The sequence below is a fragment of the Bubalus bubalis genome, chromosome 2 (genome assembly GCF_019923935.1).
Source record: "Bubalus bubalis isolate 160015118507 breed Murrah chromosome 2, NDDB_SH_1, whole genome shotgun sequence".
NCBI lineage: Eukaryota > Metazoa > Chordata > Mammalia > Artiodactyla > Bovidae > Bubalus > Bubalus bubalis.
In genome coordinates, this window is record NC_059158.1 from 124,170,014 (window position 1) to 124,193,015 (window position 23,002).

Here is a 23,002-nt window from a genome sequence, read left to right on the forward strand (position 1 = left end):
TTCTCCAAAGTCGATGAACTCCTAGGAAAAATCCTGGAGGGATTCTGCCAAACAGCTGGTGAGAAGTTGTTTTTAAAGAATCATTTCCTGAATGACCATGTCTCACCATTAAGAAAAAAAAGTGTGTATTGACCTTGGGAGAACAGAGAGGAATGGATAGGAACCCCTTTTGTGACATAATAACACAGACGGTGCTTCTGGGTGGGATTTTGAGAAGATGCTGGGAAGGGTGTTTGTCCCTCCCGCAAGGCCCGGGTTGCTGGGAGTCCTGCTCACCCATCTGGGTCACAGCTGCCAGGGAGGGGGGAAGGTGACACTCCTCCTTTTCTTGTGAGTTGACATTCCTGTTTCTATCCCAGGGAGCGCAGGTCCAGCCAGCAGACTGCCTGCTTCCCATGAGCAAAGCTTTGACCTCGGTGACGTCCTCACCTTTCAGTGGAGAGGTCTGCATGGATCACTCCTGCATTTCCACCTGAACACAGGGACCAGGGGAGATGCGGTGGGGGCAGCAGGGCTCAGACCCAGGCTGGGTTTGGCTTCTCAGCACACACAGCAGGCACTGACGTCAGGCTGTTCCCTCAGCAGAGCCGGTGAGGGGCATGGTCTGGGGCCCTGCTGCTTCCAGCTCCTTGGTCCACTGTCTTGTAGCCCATCAGCTTATCCTACCCCCGTCTCCTGGCCAAGCTGCTTCCTGGCCTTGTGCCCCTGGGGCAGCTTCTCTGTCTGGTTGGTGGTAGCGCTGTGAGCTCAAGGCTGAGTTTTCTCTGGGGCAGCCCTGGTCCAGATCCCACCTTTGCTGCTTACTGGGCACACAGCTCAGTCATGGTACCTCTTTTCTCTTTACTGTAAGATGAGGTGATGCAGGGACTCAGGAGGGCAGCCGCGGGACTGGCTGAAGGCAGGCTTGGGAAGCCCTGGGACAGTCCTGACGTGTGGGGAAGCCGTCCCAAGCTGTTAGCCACCCTCCTGTGTGGAAAGCAGTCTTGCTTCCTGTTATCTTCACGCAGTGAGTCCTTGCAACAGAGCCCAGGCAGGCCGCTGCCGGCTGCAGTGTTTCCTCACCAACCCGGTCCTTGTCTCTCTTGTTTGCAGCTTTGGAGAAGGGAGTAGGGTTTCACTGCCGCTTTGGTGGGACAGTTACTATTTGTGTGTGTGTACTTAGCTGTGTTCAACTCATTGCTGCCCCAAGGGCTGTAGCCCGCCAGGCTCCTCTGTCCGTGGAATTTTCCAGGCAGGAATACTGGAGTGGGTTGCCATTTCCCCGTCCAGGGAATCTTAGTTTTTGGGTCTGTGATAAGAACCTGATGACCATGGACGACAGGGGGCCTTGCTGTAGCAGTCGGTCCACGAGGGAGGTGGCAGGGCTCACACAGGAAACTGCTGCTCCTCAGAGCCAGGGCCTGTCTCTAGGTGGCAAAGGAGAGGGTGGAGACCTGTGGTACCAATGTTTGCACGCCTTGGGCTGGATTCAAGCTTTTTTTTTTTAATTTTATTGAAGTATAGTTGATTTACAATGTCACGTTAATTTCTACAGTACGGCAAAGTGACTCAGGTATGCACGTATGTACTTTCTTTTCCATATTCTTTTCCATTATGGCTCATCAGAGGATACTGAATATAGTTCCCTGTAGGAGCTATGCAGCACACGGCTCTATGGTAGATCCTTGTTGTTTGTCCATCCTGTAGATAATAGTTTGCATCTGCTCACCCCGAAGTCCCAGTCCATCCCTCCCCGCCCCTCTCCCTGGGCACCCAGAAATCTGTTCTCTACGTCTGTGATTCTGTGTATGTCTTATAGATAAGTTCATTTGTGTTATATTTTACATTTCACATACAAGCGATATCATGATATCTGTCTTTCTCTGACTTACTTTACTCGATAGGACAATCTCTGTGTCCATACCTGCTGCTGCAGGTGGCATTATTTTATCCTTTTCTATGGCTGAGTAGGATTCTCAAGCTTTTAGTTTGCACTAATCCCTCATTTGGACACAGCTGGACTCCTCTCTTAAGATAAATCATAGCAGACACTTATATGGCCTGTGCCAGTCCAGGCACATCGCACAGGTGGGCACAGGTATCTGACAGTTTCAGCTTTGGGGTCACGGCCTCCCCATCTAAGCCCTTATAGGACACTCAGGAGTGCTGACTCAGCATTTGGGTTGTGGAATCCAAAGCCCAATTGATGTGGGGCTTGAGGGGAAGTTGTCTTCCAGCGGTATGGCCAGACCTTTGTCTCTTGTGAGATGGAAGGTGCAGGGTGTATGCTGTAGCTATTGCTTGGGATCGGCTGCTGCCAAGCAGGCCGGGCCCCCCACCCCCGAGATGCCTTACCCCCACCCAGAGCAGCAGGGCTGAATCCGGGCGAGGAGCTCTCCAGGCAGCTGTGCCTCCTCTGTACGTTCCCCCAGACCCACATTTCCTGTGCCCCAAGCAACAGGCGCATCAGCCCAGGCAGTTCCAGGGCTGCTGTATCACGTGGTCAAGGTGAGGGCTGAGGTGTCAGCTAAGGTTAGAGCCAGGTGCCCGGGGAGCCTTGCCGGCAGAGGCAGCGGTGCTGGCTGCCCGGCCTCCGTGCAGACTCAGTGTCTGGGGCTGCCCTCTGATGGCCCTGGGACAAGTGCAGGGAGCATGACTTGGGATGCCCCCAAATTGTCTATGGGGGGCCTAGACAGGCCTCCTCTGTCTATGGTCATTTCCTTTGGCTGGGTTTGGCAACCATTTCAAGACAGGTGTCCTTCCTTGGTCACTGGGCTGACGGTCACTCTCCACGTGCAGTGGGGGCATGTACTCCCTGGCAGAGAGGTGGGGGTGCAGGGACTTCTGCTGCAACCAGTCAGGGGGCTGAGCTTGTTGAAGCCAGAGCTGGGTACAGATGGTGGGTGGGCCTCAGAGAAAGAGTCCACCAGGCCCACCCTGGCTCATGCCTGTGTACAGATAGGTACACCCCCCCACCCCCCCACATACACCCCTCATAGGAGCTCTGACTGCAGTCACAGAGACCAGAGCCGAAGATGAGAGAAGCTGAGTCAGAGGTTACTGAGCGTGGGAGGACTCCTGGGGGAGGCAGAGATGGGCTGTGGAAGGGTGGTGATAGTGGCTTTGCCTTCCAGAGCCATCTCTGGAGGCTGCGATGTTCGGGTTTCTCCTGCTGGCCCCGCAGCCCCCTGGGCAGGGCTTGCCATGTGGGGTTGTCAGCAAGAGCTCCCCAACTCTGAAACCACCTCCCACCGCCCCAACATTGCCCCATGTCCACAGCGCGCCGTCCTTGCCCTGCTGGACTTGCTAAAGCCATTCCAGTTCCTCTGAGACAGCCCTGTTCAGCCTTGCCCGCCCCTTCCTGGGCTTCCCCACCCCCAGCCTTTGTTTCTCTTAGCACCCCGGCCTCCAGTGCCCTCCTCCTCCTCTCCCACTCTTGTGTTTGGCAGGATCCTCTTTGCTTTTTCTAGCCTGGTTCTGCAAAGCTCCACCTGCCATGGGACACACCTGGCCGCCTGCTTCATTCTGCTGCATTTTCACTTCGCTCTGAAGTTCTCTGAAACCCGCTCCTCATTCAAGGCCTTGGTTTCCTGCTCTGTAAGATGGGACAGTACCATGTCGGGGATCGAGTATGAAGATTGTTTGCCATGACCTTCGTGGAAGCGCCAGCACACAATAGGTGCTAAATAAAGCCATCAGTCTTTCCTGCTCTACACCAGGCGTGAGGCCACTCAGGTGGAAGACACTGGAGGAGGGGGCACCTCACCTCTCCCAGGACTGAGGAGTAGATAGTGGGGAGCTCCAGGGGAGGGAAGGGAGGCGGAGGGGGGTGAATGACAGGGGTGCCCCTCCGGGTGCTGGGTGCCATCAGGGAGCAGGAGGAGGCTGGGATCTGGGACTTGCCTGGGAGACAAGGAGATCATGGAAGTTGTTGAGGGGACAAGGCCAGGCCTTGATTGTGGAGGGGCAGGAGGGAGTGGAAGGAGGGCAAAGGGGAAGAGACGGGAGGCTTTGGGAGAGACTCTGGTCCAGGCTTTCCTGCCCCTGTCACCCATCCTGGGATGAAAAGGGGAGCATTTGGAGCCCTCTCCGGAGATGTTTTGTACTCAAACTGGGGAAGGAAAATGGAAGGACCCCAGCTTCCCTTCCCCTGTGCCTGCCCACTTGCTTGGGTTGAACTCCAGTCCTACCCCAACACCCTCTGTGTCTGTCTACTGGGCGCCGGCTGCTTTCTGGACTTCGCTTTTCTGCCTGCTTTCCCTGCTCTCTCAGCTTCCAGTGGGCAGAGCTTTGAGCACCAGTCACGTGGGGAAAGGGGAGGGGGCAGAGCAGGTGGTGCCTTCCCTGGGTCCCTATCCCTAGGCTCCCCCCGGCCCCAGGGGCCTGAATTCCCGGCACAATGCCCAGCCACTGGCATGTGGTCGGCATAGCATCATGAAATGACTACTTATTGGATGCTGGAGTCTCCGGGTGTTCAGTGAGTGTCCGATCATGTCTGCCCCTGCCCCTCATATGTTTGGGGTCCAGGATTTGGTGGGGGCAGGAGCGACAAGCCTGGTGGAGGTGACTGTCTCCACTCCCATCACGTTATCTTTGGGCATCTCAGCACATTCTGGGAGGCCACGTGCTAATGGGTGTGTGGCCCAGGTGACGTATGTCTAAAGGTGGAGGGGCTGAGGGGGTGACCACAGAGGCAGCCGTGTCTGGTCCATGTCTGAAATGTGCTGGCCTCCTCCAGGAAATGGTTCACTTTTCTTCTCACCGAGTTTGGCAGCCTTTGGGGAATTTTGGGAGGGAGGGGGGACCCTGGAAGGAAACCACCGTGGGACCCTTTGTTTCCTTAGAAGCCCGAACACAAAGAAAGGATGAAGTGGAGGTGGGGCTGCAGAGGGCTTGTTTTTTCCCTTTGGAACCGGCCAGCCCGAGTCAGAGGAGGAGGGTGTTATCCTTTCAAACTAGCGCTTTGCTCCTTCTGATGGTCTGAACGTGGAGGAGGATTTCGGCAGCTGGGGGTAAGAGTGGGCAGAGGGCAGTTTCTGTGTGAAACAGAGGCAGGCGGGTGGGTGCAGCGAGTGCCAGGCTGCATGGTGCCCCTGGGATTTAGGTGTTGGTCTTCTCATAGGGAGAAGCCCAGAGAGATGAAGGGGCTTTCGTGGTGTCACACAGCAGGTATTGGTAGGGCTGGGATTTGAACCCAGGTCTCCATGGCTCCAAAGTCCTGCTGAAGCATCCCCCTTAATGTAAAGAACAGCAGGATATACACAGCCCCCCTTCCCAGTCTTCTGGATCATTCCAGGCCCTTCCCTCCAATAGTGTTTACCTTGACCGCATGCCAGCCATGGTCGTGCCTTCTGCCCTGTGTGCTGCTGGGTTAGTGAGGGGGTGGCTTCCAGGCATCGAGTGTGAGTGCTGGGGACTTGGGGAAATGGTGTCCTTATGGTGGAACTTCCATCTGCTACTCTGACTGCTTTTGGGTGGGACAATGAGGGCTTAGCTCCAAGGGGAGTGAGAAGACCCCTCTGGGGAACTAGGAGTAAAGTCAGTGGTCCTCGCAGGGAGAGAAAAAGTCTGTTTGCCTCCCAGGGACCCAGAGTACCAGGGGAGGAAGCTCAGGACAGATTGACAGGACTAACAGCCACAACTTCCTGCTGGGAGCAGGTCCAGAAATAGGGGGAACTGGCTCCCCTCAAGCCCCTAGGACAACGACTATGAAAAAGCAGAAAGTAAGGGTGGGCGAGGCTGTGGAGAGAGTGGAACCTTCCCACACTGTTTGCAGGAATGTGAAATGGTGCACTCACTGTGGAAAAGAGCATGGGGTCCCTCAAGAAGTTAAAAAGTACCGTATGATTGCAATTTCACTTCTGGATGTGAAACCTAAAGATTTGGAAGCAGGGTCTCAAAGAGATATTTGAAAGCTGTGTCCACAGCAGCAGCATCCATAATAAGCAAAAGGCGGAAGCACCCCCAAGTGTCCACTGTTGGATGAATGAAATAACTATATACATATATATGTATATGGTTATTATATGTATGTAATAGAATACTACTCAGTCTTAGAAAGGAAATTCTGACACATGCTACTACATGGATGAACCTTGAGGATGTTAAAGGAAGTGAAAGAAGCCAGTTACAAAAGACTGACACTGTGTGATTCCATTTACACAAGACCCCTTATAGGAGTCAGATCCATAGAGGCATAGCTCCCCCTGGAGCTAAGCCCTAAGAGGGGTGGGAGCCAGGGGCTGGTGGGGAGGAGGGTCCTGGGAGTTCCTGTTAATGGGAAGAGTTTTGGTCGTGCAGGATGGAAAGGGTTCTGGAGATGGATGGCGGTGACGGCTGTACAAGAATGTAAATGTGCTTAGTGCCACTGAACTGTGCATTTAAAAATGGTTGAGATGGTGAATTTTATAGCGTGTATTTTGTTTTTCTTAATGTTTTGTCTTTTTTTTGTATGTTTTGTCTTTTTTTTTTTTTTGGCTGTGTGGCGTCTGAGATCTTAGTTCACCAACCAGAGAGCAAACCCATACCTGCTGCATGGGAAGGCAGAGACTTAACCACTGGGCCACTAGGAAAGTCCCCTATAGTGTGTATTTTACCACAGTTAAAAAATAATAAACTAATTCAAAACAAAATATAGGAAATGGATGTGAACCAAGGCCTCCTACAGGCCAGATTGGCAGCGAGCTCTCTGCATTGTGTTATTTAACTCTCCCCTCTACCCCATATCTTGTGTTACTTGTGTTAGCTGACTCTCCTGCAGACAGGAAAACTGAGGCTCAGAGCCCTGACACATCTTGCTTGAGGTCCCTCTGCGGCAGGCCAGGATTTAAGTCAGCCTTACGTTCTGACTGAGAGCTGGCTTCAGCGCATCACGCTGGGCTGTAGCACCAGGCACTCAGTCTTCTGGGGTCTAATGATTTCAGTTGGGGCTTCTCCAACCTAAAGGACAGCAGAAGAGTACAAGGAGCCATGCAGTTGGTGGTGAAAATGTGTGCACAGATCAGAGAGGCCTGAATCCAGGAGAGTTAGTCTTAGAGGAGGGGCTGGGATTGGATAAGACCTGGAGGGTGCCTCCCTGCACCCACCTTCCCGAGGGGTAGGGCTGCCACACACCATCTCACTGAACCCCGCTATCCTTGCTGGGGGGGATTCTTGCATGCCCTGGGAGGGAGTCACTCTGTCCAGGCCTGCCACTCTGGCCTCCCTTCTCAGCAAACCTTGCAGCCGGGGCTTTGACAACATTGGTGGGTGTGGACCATTGAGATCTGCCCACCCAGAGACCCCTGGGCTTGGGTAGCATTGTCACATTTTGCAAGTAAAAATACAAGATGTGTAGCTGATTTTGAATTTCACCAATGAATAATTTGTAGTATAGATATGCTCCCAATATTGCATCTCTAGTTGATGTTGCAGCCTCAGTAGTCTTGGGACTTTGTCCACTGAGGGAGGGGCAAGTGAACGGATGCTCTGGGTGTTCCAGATCAGGGGCCTGCTGCCAGGTCATCAAAGCCTGGGCCCAGCCTGTCACAGCTCTGCTGAGACATATGTGGTGGCCTTGGGTCAAGCCACCACCCCATGTGAGTTGACAAGGCCGACAGCAGGGGCCCTAATCACCAGGTATGAGTAAGATGGGCCATAGGCCGTGCTGCTGTGTGTGCCATGCAGGGCCTGCAGTGGAGGACTGCCACTGTTGAAATGTTGGGGGTCTGTGTTCCCGATCTGGCATGCTGGTCGCTGCATGTGCCTTCTCTGTCATGTGTCTTCTCTGTCTCCTGCCTGTAATCTCAACACCTCCAGACAACCCTCTGGCTGCCCTTCTCTTGTGTCCACCACCTCACACCTGCCTCATCAGGGTGTCTCCAGTTCAGTGAATGGCACTCTCTCATTGTGTAGCCTCCTAATAGTATTCCTCCAATTCCTCCATCCCCTCATCCACACACTCAGCCATCTGCCCACCTGTCCATCCACCCAATCAACTGTTTGTTCATCCATCCATCTACCCATCCACCCATCCATCCATCCTCCCACCCATCTATCCACCTATCCATCCACCCAGCCACCCATTCATTCATCCATCCTCCCATCCATCCACTCACCCATCCATCTGTCCACCCACTCATCTACCCATCCCTCCATTCACCCAACCATCCTCCCATCCATCCATCCATCCATCTGCTCATCTACCCACACATCTATCCATCCATCCATCTACCCATCCACCCGTTCATCCACCCATCCTGCCATCCATCCACCCATCCTCCCATCCATCCACCCACCCACACACCCAGCCATCTGCCCATCTGTCCATCCACCCAATCAATTATTTGTTCATCCATCTGTCTACCCATCCATCCACTCATCCATCCATCCTCCCACCCATCTACGCACCTATCCATCCACTCAGCCACCCATTCATTCATCCATCCTCCCATCCGTCCACTCACCCATCCATCTGTCCACCCACTCATCTATCCATCCTTCCATCCACCCATCCATCCTCGCATCCATCCATCCATCCATCCATCCATCTACTCATCTACCCATCCATCTACTCATCTGCCCATCCACCTATCTTCCCATCCATCCCTCCATCCACCCATCCATCCTCCCATCCATCCATTCATCCATCTACTCATCTACCCATCCATCTACTCATCTACCTGCCCATCTATCCCCACCCATCTACCCATCCACCCGTTCATCCACCCATCCATCCACCCACCCACACACCCAGCCATCTGCCCACCTGTCTATCCACTCAATCAACTGTCTGTTCATCCATCCATCTACCCATCCACCCATTCATCCACTCATCCATCCATCTACTTATCCATTCATCTACCCATCCATCTATTCACCATCCAGCCATCTACTCATATACCCATCCATCTATCCATCCACGCATCCTCCCATCCATCTACCCACCCACACATCCATCCATCTTCCTATCCATCCATTCATTAGTTAACTAGCATTTCATTGTAGCAGGCACTTTTATGTTTAACATCTCAGCTGTAGGAGGGACTAAAGGAATTAATATTTAAATGTGAGGGGCTGATAACAGCCATCAGACCTCCAGTGAACCAAAGGACCTGATCTCCCACATTTCAGCACCAGGTCATCTGGGGAGAGATTGTCTAGCCTTGCGTTTAGATGGCAGCCACTCCTATAACAAAGCTCCTAGAGAAGACTTCAGGCTGTGATGAAATGGGAGCAGAACATTGTGGGGCCAGGAGTCTTGGGAGGCCTCAGCAGCAGGGAGCTGAGCTGGCTCTGCCAAAGGAGTGGTGTCCACCTTGTGTGGACACCCCCGTGGGAGGGGTGAGAGCAGAGGACGTGAGAGACACTGTTCCCTGATAGCTGGTGTCTGGCAGAGCTCTGGCCCATAGCCAGATGCTCGGCAGACTTGAGACTGTCACCAGACAGAGGAAACCGAGATCCAGAGAGGGGAGGTGACTTGGCCAAGGTCACACAGCCTTGCTGCCATGTGTGTGGACTTGTCAGGCACAGCTGGTTTGAACTCTGAACCTCACTGACCTACCTGTGAATAGGAAATCTCACCTCCCTCTTGGAGTGTGCTCCATGAAAGATGCCAAAGGGCGTTGTGAACCACTCAGCCCCGGACCTGGTGATGTGCTCGCCTGAAGGGCTGAAGGGCAGGGCAGGCCCCAGTCTCAGTTGAGAGGCTCCCCATGGCCTCAAATCCACCCCTGTGGCTTCCTGAGCTCTGGGCCTCATCTCCTGCCTGTCTAAGGTGAAGGCAGTGGCCCAAGGGGCAGAGGGCAGGAATCTGGCCCCAGGCTGCTTGGCCCTTCTTGTGTGCAGGGAGTCTGCACAGCCCCCTAGGTTGCTTCCTACAGATTCTGGCCCGAGTGTCACCCATTGTGGCTGGATTTGCCTCCTGCGTGGGTTTTGGAAGGAGGTCCCAGGAGTGTGACTCTTGCCATCTTCTTCTCGCCATCCCACTGGGGGCCCAGCCTCCCTGGGAGCCTGGAGCTTTATAGCCCTGGGGCCATACTCACCTCATTGCCGCTTTCATTGTGTTCCTGTCTACCCAGTTTCTTCTTGGCCATTGTAAAGAATTAAAACTCCCCAGAAAAATGGATGCTAGAAAAGGGACTTGTTCCCCAAGCCCCAGCCCAGAGATGTTGTTTTTTTGGCCATGCTGAGACCAGGGCCCAAACCCAGGTTCCCTGCAGCAGACATTGTCATATTTTGATGGTCTTGCTTCTGGAGGAGAGACTCGGGGCTGGGGGTGATTCTGCTGATAATAGTTAGCTTTCTTTCAAAAGCAAGAGTCTCCCGGCTCAGGGGTCCCTTATCCCCTGCTAGTCACCCCACATCCTTCAGACCTCTGACCTGGTAGCCTTGTCCTGCTTTCTGGAACAGCTGCAGGGAAGAGATGGGGCGATCCATAAAAAAGAAAAGCACGTTAAAAAAGCCTTGTTCCATGAAAAAGTCATGGCGAGGGGGTGGGGGGTTGGCATTTATGGGTGGGAGGGGCAGGGTGACAGTGGCTGCAAGAGCAGGTGGACTGTGCGGCCTCCCCAGCTGCTGGGGCAGGGGCTGAAATGCAGTTCCGCCCCTCTCCCGGGAGCAGGCAGGTGGTGACGAAAAGGCCTGGGCTTCCCTGGACCACACTGCTGGGGCAGCGGTTGCGGGGTAGGAGTAGAGAGGAGGGGGGCCCCTCACCAGGATTGCTGTGATTGCACTAGGGCAAGAACAGAGCCAGTCAAGGCCAAACACCAAGCCTGGCTCTTCCCTTTGGTCCTGTGGGCCCCTGAGGCCCAAGGTCCTCATCTATAAAGTGAGGAATAGCAGCCCCATAGGCCACAGCAAAGGGCATGAGAGAGCAAAGGACAGGCTCTGCAGCGCAGGCCCCTGGAAGGCATTGAGCTGCTAGGGAGGAAGGCCTTTCCTTGCCCCTTCTAGGTTCTGGTTGGTCTAAGAGTTGACTAGACATGGAGAGATGAGCAAGAGAAATGAAATTTAATTACGTACATACAGGGCCTCTCTAAGCACATGGAGCCCCAGAACAAGTTAGGTAGTTGAGGGTTAGCCTTTCTAGAGGAGAAGGGGTAGGGTGGGGACTTCAGAGAGGAGGAAGGTATAGTTTCTAGGAAGATGAAACGAGCAAATGTTTGGTAAACAAATGTCTGCTGGGCTGTGCAGTAACAGAGAGATGCAGAAGTCCTCTGTTCTATTATGTTTTTCTATAGCGGTGGGTCATCCTGCAACAGGTCCTCCTCCATCTGAGTTTTTTTTGGCCATGCTGAGTCTTCATTGCTGCAGGTGGGCTTTCTATAGTTGTGGTGCCTGGAGGCTATTCTCGAGTTGCGGTGCACAGGCTTCTCACTGTGGTGGTTCACAGGCTCTAGGACACGTGGGGTTCAGTAGTTGCACCGCGTAGTAGGCGCTCAGTAGTTGTGGCTCAGTAGTTGCGGTTCACGGGCTCTAGAGCACAGGCTTGGTAATTGTGGTGCACGGGCTTAGTTGCCCAGTAGCGTGTGGGATCTTCCTGGGCCAGGGATCGAACCACTGTCCCCTGCATTGCAAGGCAGATTCTTAACCACTGAACTGCCAGGGAAGCCCTGTCTAAGTTCTTTTAAGCAGTTAGGGGGAGGGTCAGAGTCTTTGGGCCTTGATTGTTTTTAGCTCAAAATAATCTTCAAGCCAAAGAGACACATTTGGGGTTGGCAAAGTTTGCTCCCCTACACAGCTGACATCACTTATTTCCTCATCCCTCTTCCTAACTCAGGTTTTGGTGTCCTCGTGTCCTTGTCTGCATGCCTAGCTGCCCAGAGCTGGCTAGCTCCATGGGTCTCATGCAGATCAGGAGAATGTCTGGGCTGGGAGAGAGGCAGGGCATGTTCATCCTGTGAGAGGGGGCTGGCTTCCTGGGAGACCATGGCGGATCGAGCTCAGCACAGGATGCAGGCACTTGGATCTCATTTTCTCTCACCCTTGTGGGCCTAGCAGCACTCACTCTCCAGGGGTTTTTCTCTGGTTACCTGGAGGTCAGTACTGGATCTTGGCAGTGGTTTTCTGTGCAGTTTCAGAAGCACAGAGCACGTGTCCACAAAGTTGGAAGCAGAGAGCGTGAGCTGGCATGTGGTGGGGTTTAGTCATAATGATGAAGACATTACTTAATGACAAGACAAACTTGTCTTCACTTCTAGGGAGCTAGCTCGTGGTAAGCTGTGATGGCAGAAAGATAAGTGCAACTGATTCAACTATTCAAAATAGCAAGGAATCAGTTTTTTCTAACATGTTTCCCATGTGGATTAATTTCTCCTGGAAGATGAAAACATCTCCCCTAGCTAATTCCCTGCAGAGCAATTCCTGGGACACCTGGTTAGTTCCTGCAACTGGGCTGGAGCTGTAGAGACCACATAGGAAAGTGGTAATGGGGAAAGAGAGGTTCTAGATAAAATATTTGGCAAAAGTGGTAGAGATCACACCTGAGAAGTCTTTTTCAATGACAGGAACTAAATTGAACGCGAAAGTCAAGATTTTGAATATATTTGGGAACAAGCAAGCGCCAGGGACTTTTGTTGGTAGCTGCCAGCAGAAGGCTACAAGGGCAAGAAGGCTTGGGACTACTCCCCAGGCTTTGGAAAAGGATCCCAAAAATGCATTACTGGCACCTTGAATGAGAACCCAGAAGCTTAAATCTTTTCCCAGGGAGGGGTAAGTCATTCCATCCTCGTTGTGTAAACTAAAGATCTCTGGTCCTCCCCTAAGACTAAGACTTCAGCTTTTGGTTTTAGACCAAGCAAACCCCCAGGAAAGAGTGGGTACCCGCGGAGCAGTCTTTGGTCATTTATTCCTGCATGCAAATGAGCCCCTGAGACCTGTTCCTGAGAAGAGGATGAGATAGCAGGAAGCGCAGGGCATTGAGAGCTGAGGAAACAGAGAGAGGAAAGATGATGTGAATGCTGGAGATGAACCCTTGTTTGATTTTGCTTTTACAGTAGATTCTTCCTGTAACCTTCAGTAGGTGAGAATGGCTCTTCACCATCTACAGCTCAGTGGTTCCCCTCTTTTTCTAGTGGAAGTGGTCACCAAGTATCAAGGGCCCACCAGGATGCTGTCAGACTCTTTCTAATACCATCTATTTATGTAACACGGCAGCTCATGGGAGTAAGTCTTCTGCTGGCTTATATTCTAGGAAATAGGCCGGCTGCTCGATCCACAGCCTCCCTCCTTCTGCCTGGCTTTTGAGCACCCGTCTCCCTGGGGTCAAGACGTCTCTGGGGGTCCCAACTTCCAGCCTTGCCTCTGCTTTTTCTGGGAGTTGGCAGGAGGATCTTCTTTTTAGTCTTCAGTGCTTTTGCCCCCTTCCTCCTTCGGTCTCCCCAAGTCTCCTGAGGGCAGATTTCTCTTCCCACCTCTGGCCCTGTGGACCTCACTTTGTTTGGACCCCTGTAACAGCCTTCTAACCCCCATGCCCACATCTGCTCCTTATAGCCCATCCTCTACACAGTAGTGAGAGTGGTCTCTCCAGAATCTAAATCAAAGCATGTCACCCTCTGGGCTTGAAACCCCTCAGTGGCTTCGTGTTGCAGTTGGAATAAATTCAGTCTCGTGTAACCTGGCGCCCCTGCCTCCCTCTGCCCTCTCACGTGGTCTCACTTCCCTCCTGGCCCACGGCTTTCTCTCCACCCTCCCGTCTGTTGTCAAAAGGACCACACTTTTTTCTGCCTTAGGAGTTTGTGTAGCTTATTACTCTCAAAACAGTTTCTCCTTCCCCTCACTCCCAACCTTTCCTGGGATTGATTTCTTTGCATCCTTCAGGTCCTAGCTAAAATGTCACCTCCTGAGAGGAACTTTTCTTGATCACTCACTCTAAATTAGCGTTATTTAATTATCTAACTTGGCTTAGTATTTGGTTATCTAATTTAAATCAGAACTCTCTGGGATTCTCCAGTCGCTTGTCTGTTTACTGGTTCTCTCATCTGAGTCGTTCGCCAGTACACCCCAGCTTGGCACACATCAAGGCCTGGCATCAGTCAGAGGAGGCTAAGCTTTGCAGCCAACAAACACCCAGCAGCTCTCAGTGCCTTCAAGCCACAAAGGTTTATTTCTCAGCCACGCTAAATGTTCATTGCAGGTTGGGGTTGGGGGTCAGGGGGTGGGGCAGGGGCTGCTCTCATTGCAGGGGCCTGGGCTGATGGAGCAGCCATACTCCCAGACATTCCCAACGGCCATAGAGATGGGTCTCTCACTGAGAAATTCTCCAACTCAAATGATCTGTGTGCCACTTTCACTTCCAAATCACTGCGGAGAACTCGGGACATAGTGTCACTCAAGCACAGGGAGTTGGAAGGTCAAGCCTCCCCAGCACCTGGGAAGGAGAAGTGCAAATATACGTCAGACGGTGCTCAAGACTCACACAACACTCAACTGATGCTTTTGGGTGGGGGGTGTGGGGGGTGGGAGAGCATCTAGAATGTTCTTTCTGTAGCTGAGAGTGACCTTTAGGGTCCTACTGGGGATCTTGTATCCCTGCTGTTCAGGCCCCTGGCGTGTGGGGAGGCAGGGTTCCCTCAGGAGAAGCTCAGCAGACAAGGGAATCCCCTGAGACCTGACAGGAATAGTCTCAGAGCTTCCAAGGCAGGTTACCTCTCAGAGCTCATCCCCGGTGGGACGTGTTCCCCGGCTGTGTCCTCTGTGAGACAGCTCTTCCTAAAGGGTCCTATAATAGCCTTGAGTGTACATCTTGGGGGAGAAGGCAATGGCAACCCACTCCAGTACTCTTGCCTGGAAAATCCCATGGACGGAGGAGCCTGGTAGGCTGCAGTCCATGGGGTCGCTATGAGTTGGACACTACTGAGCGACTTCATTTTCACTTTTCACTTTCATGCACTGGAGAAGGAAATGGCAACCCACTCCAATGTTCTTGCCTGGAGAATCCCAGGGACGGGGGAGCCTGGTGGGCTGCCATCTATGGGGTCACACAGAGTCAGACATGACTGAAATGACTTAGTAGTAGTACATCTTGGCCTTTGGTGGCCATCACGGTTGAAGCTAATGTTTGTTAAACACTCATCAAGTCCCTGGCACTGCACTGAGAGCTGTACAAGTAATCACATTTATATCCTCACGTCTGCAGGGTGCAGAGGCTAACTTCCTAATTACGTCACTGCTAATTCTGTGATAGAGCTTTCCTCTGAATCTATGCTTCCTGATTCTAAACCTGTGCACTTAGTCATTACTTTATAGGAAAAGTTTGCATCTCATTCCCCTTCTAGGTTATAAATACTAGACAGCTTCTGTTTTTAAAAAGTTTTTATTTTAAAATTTATTTTATTGAAGGATAGTTGATTTACAACGTTGTTTTAATTTCTACGTACAGCAAACTGACTCAGTTATGCAGGTATATACATTTTTTTTGGTATTCTTTTCCATTATGGTTTATCACACGATATTGACTATAGTTCCCTTGCTATACAGCAGGACCTTTGCTGTTTATCCATTCTGTATATAATTCTTTGCATCTGCTAACCCCAAACTCCCACTCCATCCCCTTGGCAACCACAAGTCTGTTCTCTATGTCTGTTTCTGTTCAATTGTGTCACAAATTTAGATTCCACATATAAAAGTGATATCATATGGCATTTGTCTTTGACTTACTTCACTTAGTATTATCATCTTTATCCTTTTTGAGAAGTCTCCTACCTTATCCCTCATAGCATCCAGCAGAATTTCTGTCATATAATGAGCAGGCAATATAAGACTTTATGGAGAAGGAAATGGCAACCCACTCCAGTATTCTTGCCTGGAGAATTCCATGGACAGAAGAGCCTGGTGGGCTACAGTCCATGGGGGTCACAAAGAGTCGGACACGACTGAGCAACACACACACACATATAAGACTAATGTGTATGAGAAGGACAAAACAGACTACTTAAGATAGTAGGGTAACACTAGGATATTCTCGTGACGTTTTGTTGTTGTTGTTAAGCCCCTAAAAGACTAAGTAAAAGCTTCTGTGCTTTTTGCTTCAGCTCTTGGTAGACTGCCTGAATCTGTTTGTTGCTTATACATAGCAATTTAATCACAGCACAAAGCCTCTCGTAATACACACAGCACCCTGATGTATTATTATCAGTAAGGAAAGAATTAATTATACCGATGCTAGCTACTGTGTATATCAAATTGAACAAGAGATAGTTTCCATCCCTAGAGATTATGGATCAGATAGTCGCTCAGTCGTATCCGACTCTTTGCGACCCCATGAATCGCAGCACGCCAGGCCTCCCTGTCCATCACCAGCTCCCGGAGTTCACTCAAACTCACGTCCATCGAGTCAGTGATGCCATCCAGCCATCTCATCCTCTGTCGTCCCCTTCTCCTCTTGCCCCCAATCCCTCCCAGCATCAGAGTCTTTTCCACCTCTTCGCATGAGGTGGCCAAAGTACTGGAGTTTCACCTTTAGCATCATTCCTTCCAAAGAAATCCCAGGGCTGATCTCCTTCAGAATGGACTGGTTGGATCTCCTTGCAGTCCAAGGGACTCTCAAGAGTCTTCTCCAACACCACAGTTCAAAAGCATCAATTCTTCGGCGCTCAGCCTTCTTCACAGTCCAACTCTCACATCCATACATGACCACAGGAAAAACCATAGCCTTGATTAGACGAACCTTTAAGCGGTCATTTAAACTATTAATTGCCATAGGGTGTGTGATGGACATTCCGTGAGGTTTTTGTGGGACCAGTGGGGCCAAAAATCCTACGGAGGCAAGTGGAGTGAGGGTAGGACTCAGCTCTAGGAATGGGCGGTTAGGAAAATCAACCCAAACCCTATTTGGATCGAAAGAACAAGTTCCCCGGCTTTGGAGGACCTTAACGGGACATACTGTGGGTGGAAAACCTATCGGCCCACTGAACTTGCTGAATCAAGGCTACGGCTGGGGTGAGGATTCCAGCCTCTGTACGTCACCTGGGCCAAGTTATTGCTGGCACCGACAGCCGCATTACTGCTAATGGGGTGTTATCAGACTGGCGAGTCCCGGCGGCAGGCGGAGGTCCCGCCTCGGGATGCCCTGGTCCGCGCGTCCCGCGCCGCTGCATCGTGATTTACTTTGGTTTCTCTATATCAGGCCTGACCTTCCCTTATGCTTTCCAGGGCTCTGGCCTCGCCCTGACCTAAACCCACGGCGGGAACACCCTGGCCACCACACCCAGCGTCCCCAGACCTGCTGGGATTCCTTCACCTCAGCAGCGGTCACGTGCAGCGCGTCCGCCCCGGACAGGAAGAAGCGGAGGTGGGCGTGGCCAGGGTGTCGAGCCCGCCCTTCCCGCCCTAGGCTTGCAAGTTCCGCTTCAGATTGGCTACGACGTTCGCGAGGGGCGCGGCCTCCGGGGGGGCGGGCAGGAGCGGAAGGCAGGGCGCGCTCTGGAGGGGCGGGGTTGCCTAGGCGACGCCGGGCTCGCGCGGCTCAGGGGTGGGGAAGCCGGCAGGCTGCTCAATGACAAATCGGCGGGGCACGGCTGGGGTCCGGCCCCCAGAGGAGGCGAAGAAGCGGGCGGAGCCGGTTTAAGGGCAGGGGCGGGTGCGGACGGCCAGGCGGCGCGGGACGGGTCCCAGGTAAGGGTGTCCGCGCTCCAGGGGGCCCCCCCTCAGGCGAAGTGGGGCGCGCGCGGGGAGCGGGTGCGCGTCCCGGGCCAGTGGCCTCTACTCCCAGTTCCGCGCAGGTCTGTGGCCCAAGGGCGACCTGGCGGTGGCGGCCCTACTCGGACGAGGATTGGGGTGGGTATCCTCCCAGACCCGCTTGGGGCCGAGGAAAAAGGGGCGGCGCCCCGCCTTTCCCCCCCTCCCCCCAACCCCCGAGCCTGCCGCTTCTTCCCTTTTCCTGCAAGTGGCCTCTGCCTCCATTTCCTGCCCTTCGGGCCTCCTGCCAAGGATGGTCCACTTCCTCAGGCCCTTAGTCGCTGCTGTCGTCTGGGCGAGTCTGTGAATGTTGCAAAAACTTGTTAGTGCTTTAGGAACTTGGCCGTGGACTGACCCGGGGCCGCTCTTCGGAAGTCGTGTGGTCTCTTTGCGGACTTGGTTTGGTCCTGTGTTGCAGACGAGCTTGAGTTTGCCCCGACCCGTGGCTCCTTCCCGAGAGGGGCCGGCGTTGGGCGGCTTCTCCTCGGGCGCACCTGAACCTGCCCGCGCTTCTCTTCTCGCCCCAGGTAGGTCTAGGAGGTCATCCGTGGTAGATTCAGACGGCTAGGGGCAGCAACAGCTGCGCCCAGGCTCGTATCCGTGTTCGTTTTCAGGTAAATCTAGAAACGATGAACTTCGTTGCTTTCAGGTGATTCTTGTGGAGAGAAGCTCTCCTGTCTGGCGGACTCATTTAGAATTGCCAGTGAGGGAGACTTGGCTGATTGCTCTTATTGGAGTTATCTGTGACTTGGTTTCAACTTTCGTAGAACAGGGAACTTTCTACTTTGTCCTGGTCTCCTAACCTTATTTGGGGCGGGGCGGGGGGGAGGATTAGGTTTTGAGGATGGGTAGTGGGTACTAATGATCGGAGGGGATAGGGTATCTTTTCAGTGGGTTAATGACCCATGTTATAAGCACGACAGTAAGATTCTTGGATGTAAGAATTCAAACAATTTAAGGCAATGGTCCTTCAACCTGGAGCAGTATCATTGGAATATCAGATATGGGCTGAGCATGAAAGGTAGCATTGAAAATTGGGAAGAACAGGAGGGTCCAGATTCTGAAACTTGATTCGCTGTGTGATCTTGAGCAGGGCTTTGCCCTTCTCTGTGCTGCAGAGTCCACAGCTGTGAAAAGGTGATAATAGCTGACCTACTTGTTAGTATTAAACAAAGTAAGGAATGTTTGAGGTGCTGTTTGAGGTGCTATTTGTGGTAGTGGGGGTAGATGGTTGTTGGGGTGGGAAAAAGGCCACGGACACACATCTCTTCTGTGTGGTTTCAGTTGGGACAGGTAGTCTGTCTTCTGACCCCATCTGGGTCTTTCCTTCCTTTCTATTCATGTTATTTTCCCCTGGAAACAGTGGGTATTCTGATCTGAGATATGAGCAAGATTTCCCAACTATGCCAAAGGAGTAGAACCTTTCCCAAGATTTAGTGTGAAAAAGAGTGGAGGGGTAAGTTAATTAGACACTGTGTGTGTGTGTGTGTGTGTGTGTGTGTGGTGGGAGATATAGGACTGGACATCTAAAGATAGGAAAAGAGAATTAGAGCTGTAAATTTGGTTTCAGTGAGTCTTGGTAGAAGGTGGAAGAAATGTAAAAGTTCTGATTTCTTGCCTTAATTCAAGGTTCTTGCCTTGGCCCAAGATTAGCTTGAGATGCTGGAAATTTTTAAATCACCCAGTTGAGACAATTCTTTGTGCTACATCACCCCATCCCACAATACTTCTTTGCATTCAGTTACTAAATTCTTATCCACTTAGTGGATTTGTGGATGTTAAAAACGTAATTGGAGCTCTTTTCTGAAAGCTAAATGTGGAGACAGTGTAACAACCTAGAAGGACAGTACTGAGTAGCCCAGGCAGCTGTAACTTGTCTCAGGGTGATAGCAAGAGGCCCACTTTTCACTGGCTCCAATTACAGATCGCCCTTGATTTAGGGTGAGGTATGTCCTGGTAAACGCATCATAGGTTACAAATATCGTAAGTCAAAGATATATTTATACACTTCTGAACCTCATCGCTTATTCTGGTCCACCTTAGACCTGCTCAGAGCACTCCTCAGCCTCCATTTGGAAAAAAATAACCTAACACAAAGCCTGTCTTGTAGTGTTGAATATCTCGTGTAACCTATTGAATTCTGTATTCAGAGTGGAAGGCAGACTGGCTTTGTGGGTTTGGAGGGTATGGACTGTTCTGTATCAGTTGTTCACCCTCATGATCCTATGTTGAATGGGGCTGTGGCCCATCATCACAGGAGAGGGTCTTTTTTTTTTTTATTGCAGTATAGTTGGTTTACAATGTTGTGTTGGTTTCAGGTATACAGCACAGTGATACATATGTATATACACACATAAAAAATATATACACATATATACATGCATATATGGAGAAGGGAATGGCTACCCACTCCAGTATTCTTGCCTAAGAATTCTATGGACAGAGGAGCCTGGTAGGCTACAGACTATGGGATTGCAAGAGTTGGACACAACTGAGCGGCTAACACACACATATACTTACATATATATATATATATATATATATATATACACTCATCTTCAGATTTTTCCCATTAAAAGTTATTGCAAGATATTGGATATGTAAGTACCCTATGGTATACAGTAGGAGCTTGTTGTTTATCTGCTTTATATATAGTCGCGTATATATGTTAATCCCAACCTCCTAATTTGTCTCCCCTTCCCCTCCCTCCCCTACCTCACCCTCCCTTTTGGTAACCATAAGTTTGTTTTCTATGTCTGTGGGTCTGTTTTGAATATAAGTTCATTTGTATTATTCTTTAAGATCCCCCCATAACTGATATCATGTGGTATTTGTCTTTTTCTGTCTGTCTTACTTCACTTAGTATGATAATCTCTAGGTTTGTCCATGTTGCTGCAAATGATGTTATTTCATTCTTTTTATGGCAGAGTAGTATTCCCCTGTATATATGTGCCACATCTGCTTTATCCATTCATTTTCCCATGGACATATAGCTTGTTTCCGTGCCTTGGCTATTGTTAATAGTGCTGCTGTGAACATAGGAGTGCCTGTATCTTTTTGAATTAGTTTTCTCTGGATATATGCCCAGGAGTGGGATTGCTGGATCATATGGTAGTTCTATTTTTAGCTTTTTAAGGAACCTCCATACAGTTTTCCATAGTGACTGCACCAATGTATGTGTATTCCCACCAACAGTGTAAGAGGGTTCCCTTTTCTCCACACCCTCTCCGGCATTTTATTATTTGTAGACTTTTAAATGATGGCCATTCTGACTGGTGTGAGATGATTGTAGCTTTGATTTGCATTTCTCTAATAATTAGCAATGTTGAGCATCTTTTCATGTGCTGGTTGGCCATCTGTATATCTTTTGGGGAGATATGTCTATATAGGTTGTCTGCACACAAGAGAGTATCTTACTGTATATTGCTAGCCCAGAAAAAGATCAAAATTCAAAATTTGAAGTATGGTTTCTACTGAACATATATTGCTTTTATACTGTCATAAAGTTGAGAAATCGTAGGTTACCTCCTAAGTTGGGGGCTGCCTGTACCTCTCAACAAACAGCCCATTGGATGTTTTTCTAAAGTGAATGCAAGTTGCTGAAGAGTCTGAGTGAAGGAGAACTGAGAAAGTACCAGAGAAAATGAAGCTGTTCTCACCATACCGGGAAGCCTGGGGGGAGGTGAGGAGGAGGAAGGAAACTGGTATTCATTAAGCATTAGCTGTCTGCTCACACAGACCCCCTGATCTGACTAATGGCAGCTGAGTATCTGGTCTTGGACACTTGACCATGAGCTGTCTCCTTTTGCTCCTCATTTTTTGGTTCCTGTGAATACAAATATGGGTGCGTATGTACATATTCTTGGATGGTCCAAAAAGTAGAGGGGCAAAGAAGGCAAGAGGACGTGGGAGCTTTTGGGTGGGTGAGAGTAGGAAGAATGGAAGAGAATGTGAATGCTGCTTGTCAAAGAGGGTGGGTGCTTGTGGTTACCATAGCAACTACAGAATGCAAGCCAGGTCTCAATTTCATGTTTATGTTACCCTTAAAAAAAAAAAAAGCAAGTGCTTGTCGTTTTCCTGGGTGTTCTCTGTTACTGCTATAGACAAATCTTTGAGTTTTTGCCATTAGAAAAATTGAAACCTAAATGCAGAAACAGGTGTTATTAATTGATAATTGTTAGGGACTTCCTTGGTGGTCCAGTGGTTAAGACTTATCCTTCCAATGCAGCTCCCCTGGTTGGGGAGCTAAGATCTCACATGCTGCGTGGTCAAAAAGCCAAAACATAAAGTAGAAGCAATCTTGTAATAAATTCAATAAAGACTTTAAAATGGTCCACATTAAAAAAAAAAACTTAAAAAAATAGGTAATTGCTAGTACGTTGTTGTTCTTTGTTGCTTTTGTCAGTGCCTTGTGGGCAATTTTAATATAGTATGTTTTAGGCCCACTGATTGGGAATTGACATACAGAATATTAAGTTTGATCTGATCCAAATTAAAATATTGATACTCCAAGCTATGTAATTTTGCTTGGTATATGAGTTGAAGGAAATAGAGTAGTTTGGCCTTGTGTAACTGCCTACCTCTAAAGTTTATCTTTTGAATGAATTTTCTAGTGCTGTGTAATAAATTGCCCCAAATTTAGCAGCTTGAAACAACAGACATTCATAATTATACAGTTTCTGGAATCTGGGAACAGCCTGGCTGGGTGCTTTTGTTCCGAGTCTCTGCCGAGGTTGTGGTCACTGCCCCAGGGTGGGGCACTCACATGGCTGTTGGGTGGAGGCCTCAGTCCTTACCACGTGGCCGCCCTACAGGACTCTTCACAACTTGGGAGCTTGCTCACTTTCTCCTGAGAGCAGGTGATCTGAGAGGGAAAGGGAGGATGATCAGGCTGGAAAGTGTGGTAACCTGGTACCTAATCTGGAAGTATACCATCGCTTCTGCCAGCCACAGACCAGCCCGGTGCATTGTGGGAGTGGACTGCCCTTTGGAAGCTTAAGGACCATTAGCATTCTTGGACACCAGCTACAATGGTTTCTTTTTGAAGGTTTTGTTTCATGTGCTTCCTGAAGTCTGTACCACAGGAGATTAAAATGCAGCTGGATTACTATTCTAGAACTTTTAATGTTATACTTGAAACTTTATGTTCTTTCTTCTTGTCCTTCATAGTCAGATGCTAGGATTGATTAGCCAAATATTCAGTAGCTTTGGAAATTAGAAATTAAAATCTTGCTAGTTCCTAAACCAAATGGAACAGCTGAGGTTCTTTTTTTTTTTTAACCCTAAAACAAATTGGTTAAAAATGATTGCCAAAATGATCTCCTTGATGAACAGCATAAAATTAGTCATTAATCATCTGTGTATTTTT

General features: G+C 50.3%; 1 protein-coding gene across 5 annotated transcripts in view; it reads left to right on the top strand.

Annotated features, from left to right (window-relative positions):
* Positions 1-23,002, top strand: part of RALB (RAS like proto-oncogene B) — a 76,784-nt gene that overhangs the window by 10,529 nt on the left and 43,253 nt on the right. Inside the window, exon 1 of one of the 5 annotated variants that reach the window (XM_006057186.4) lies at positions 4,969-4,991. The exons of 1 other annotated variant lie outside the window; for it this stretch is intronic. Coding sequence is in view for 1 of the 4 variants with exons in the window: in XM_044936468.2 (XP_044792403.1) it covers positions 12,632-12,669 (38 nt within the window). In the remaining 3 variants the exon portion in view is untranslated. Of the gene's footprint in view, positions 1-4,968; positions 4,992-12,533; positions 12,670-17,418; positions 17,572-18,137; positions 18,162-23,002 lie in introns of those variants that run through there. 3 more of the 5 variants (XM_044936468.2, XM_025277436.3, XM_006057188.4) reach the window with 3 other exon arrangements.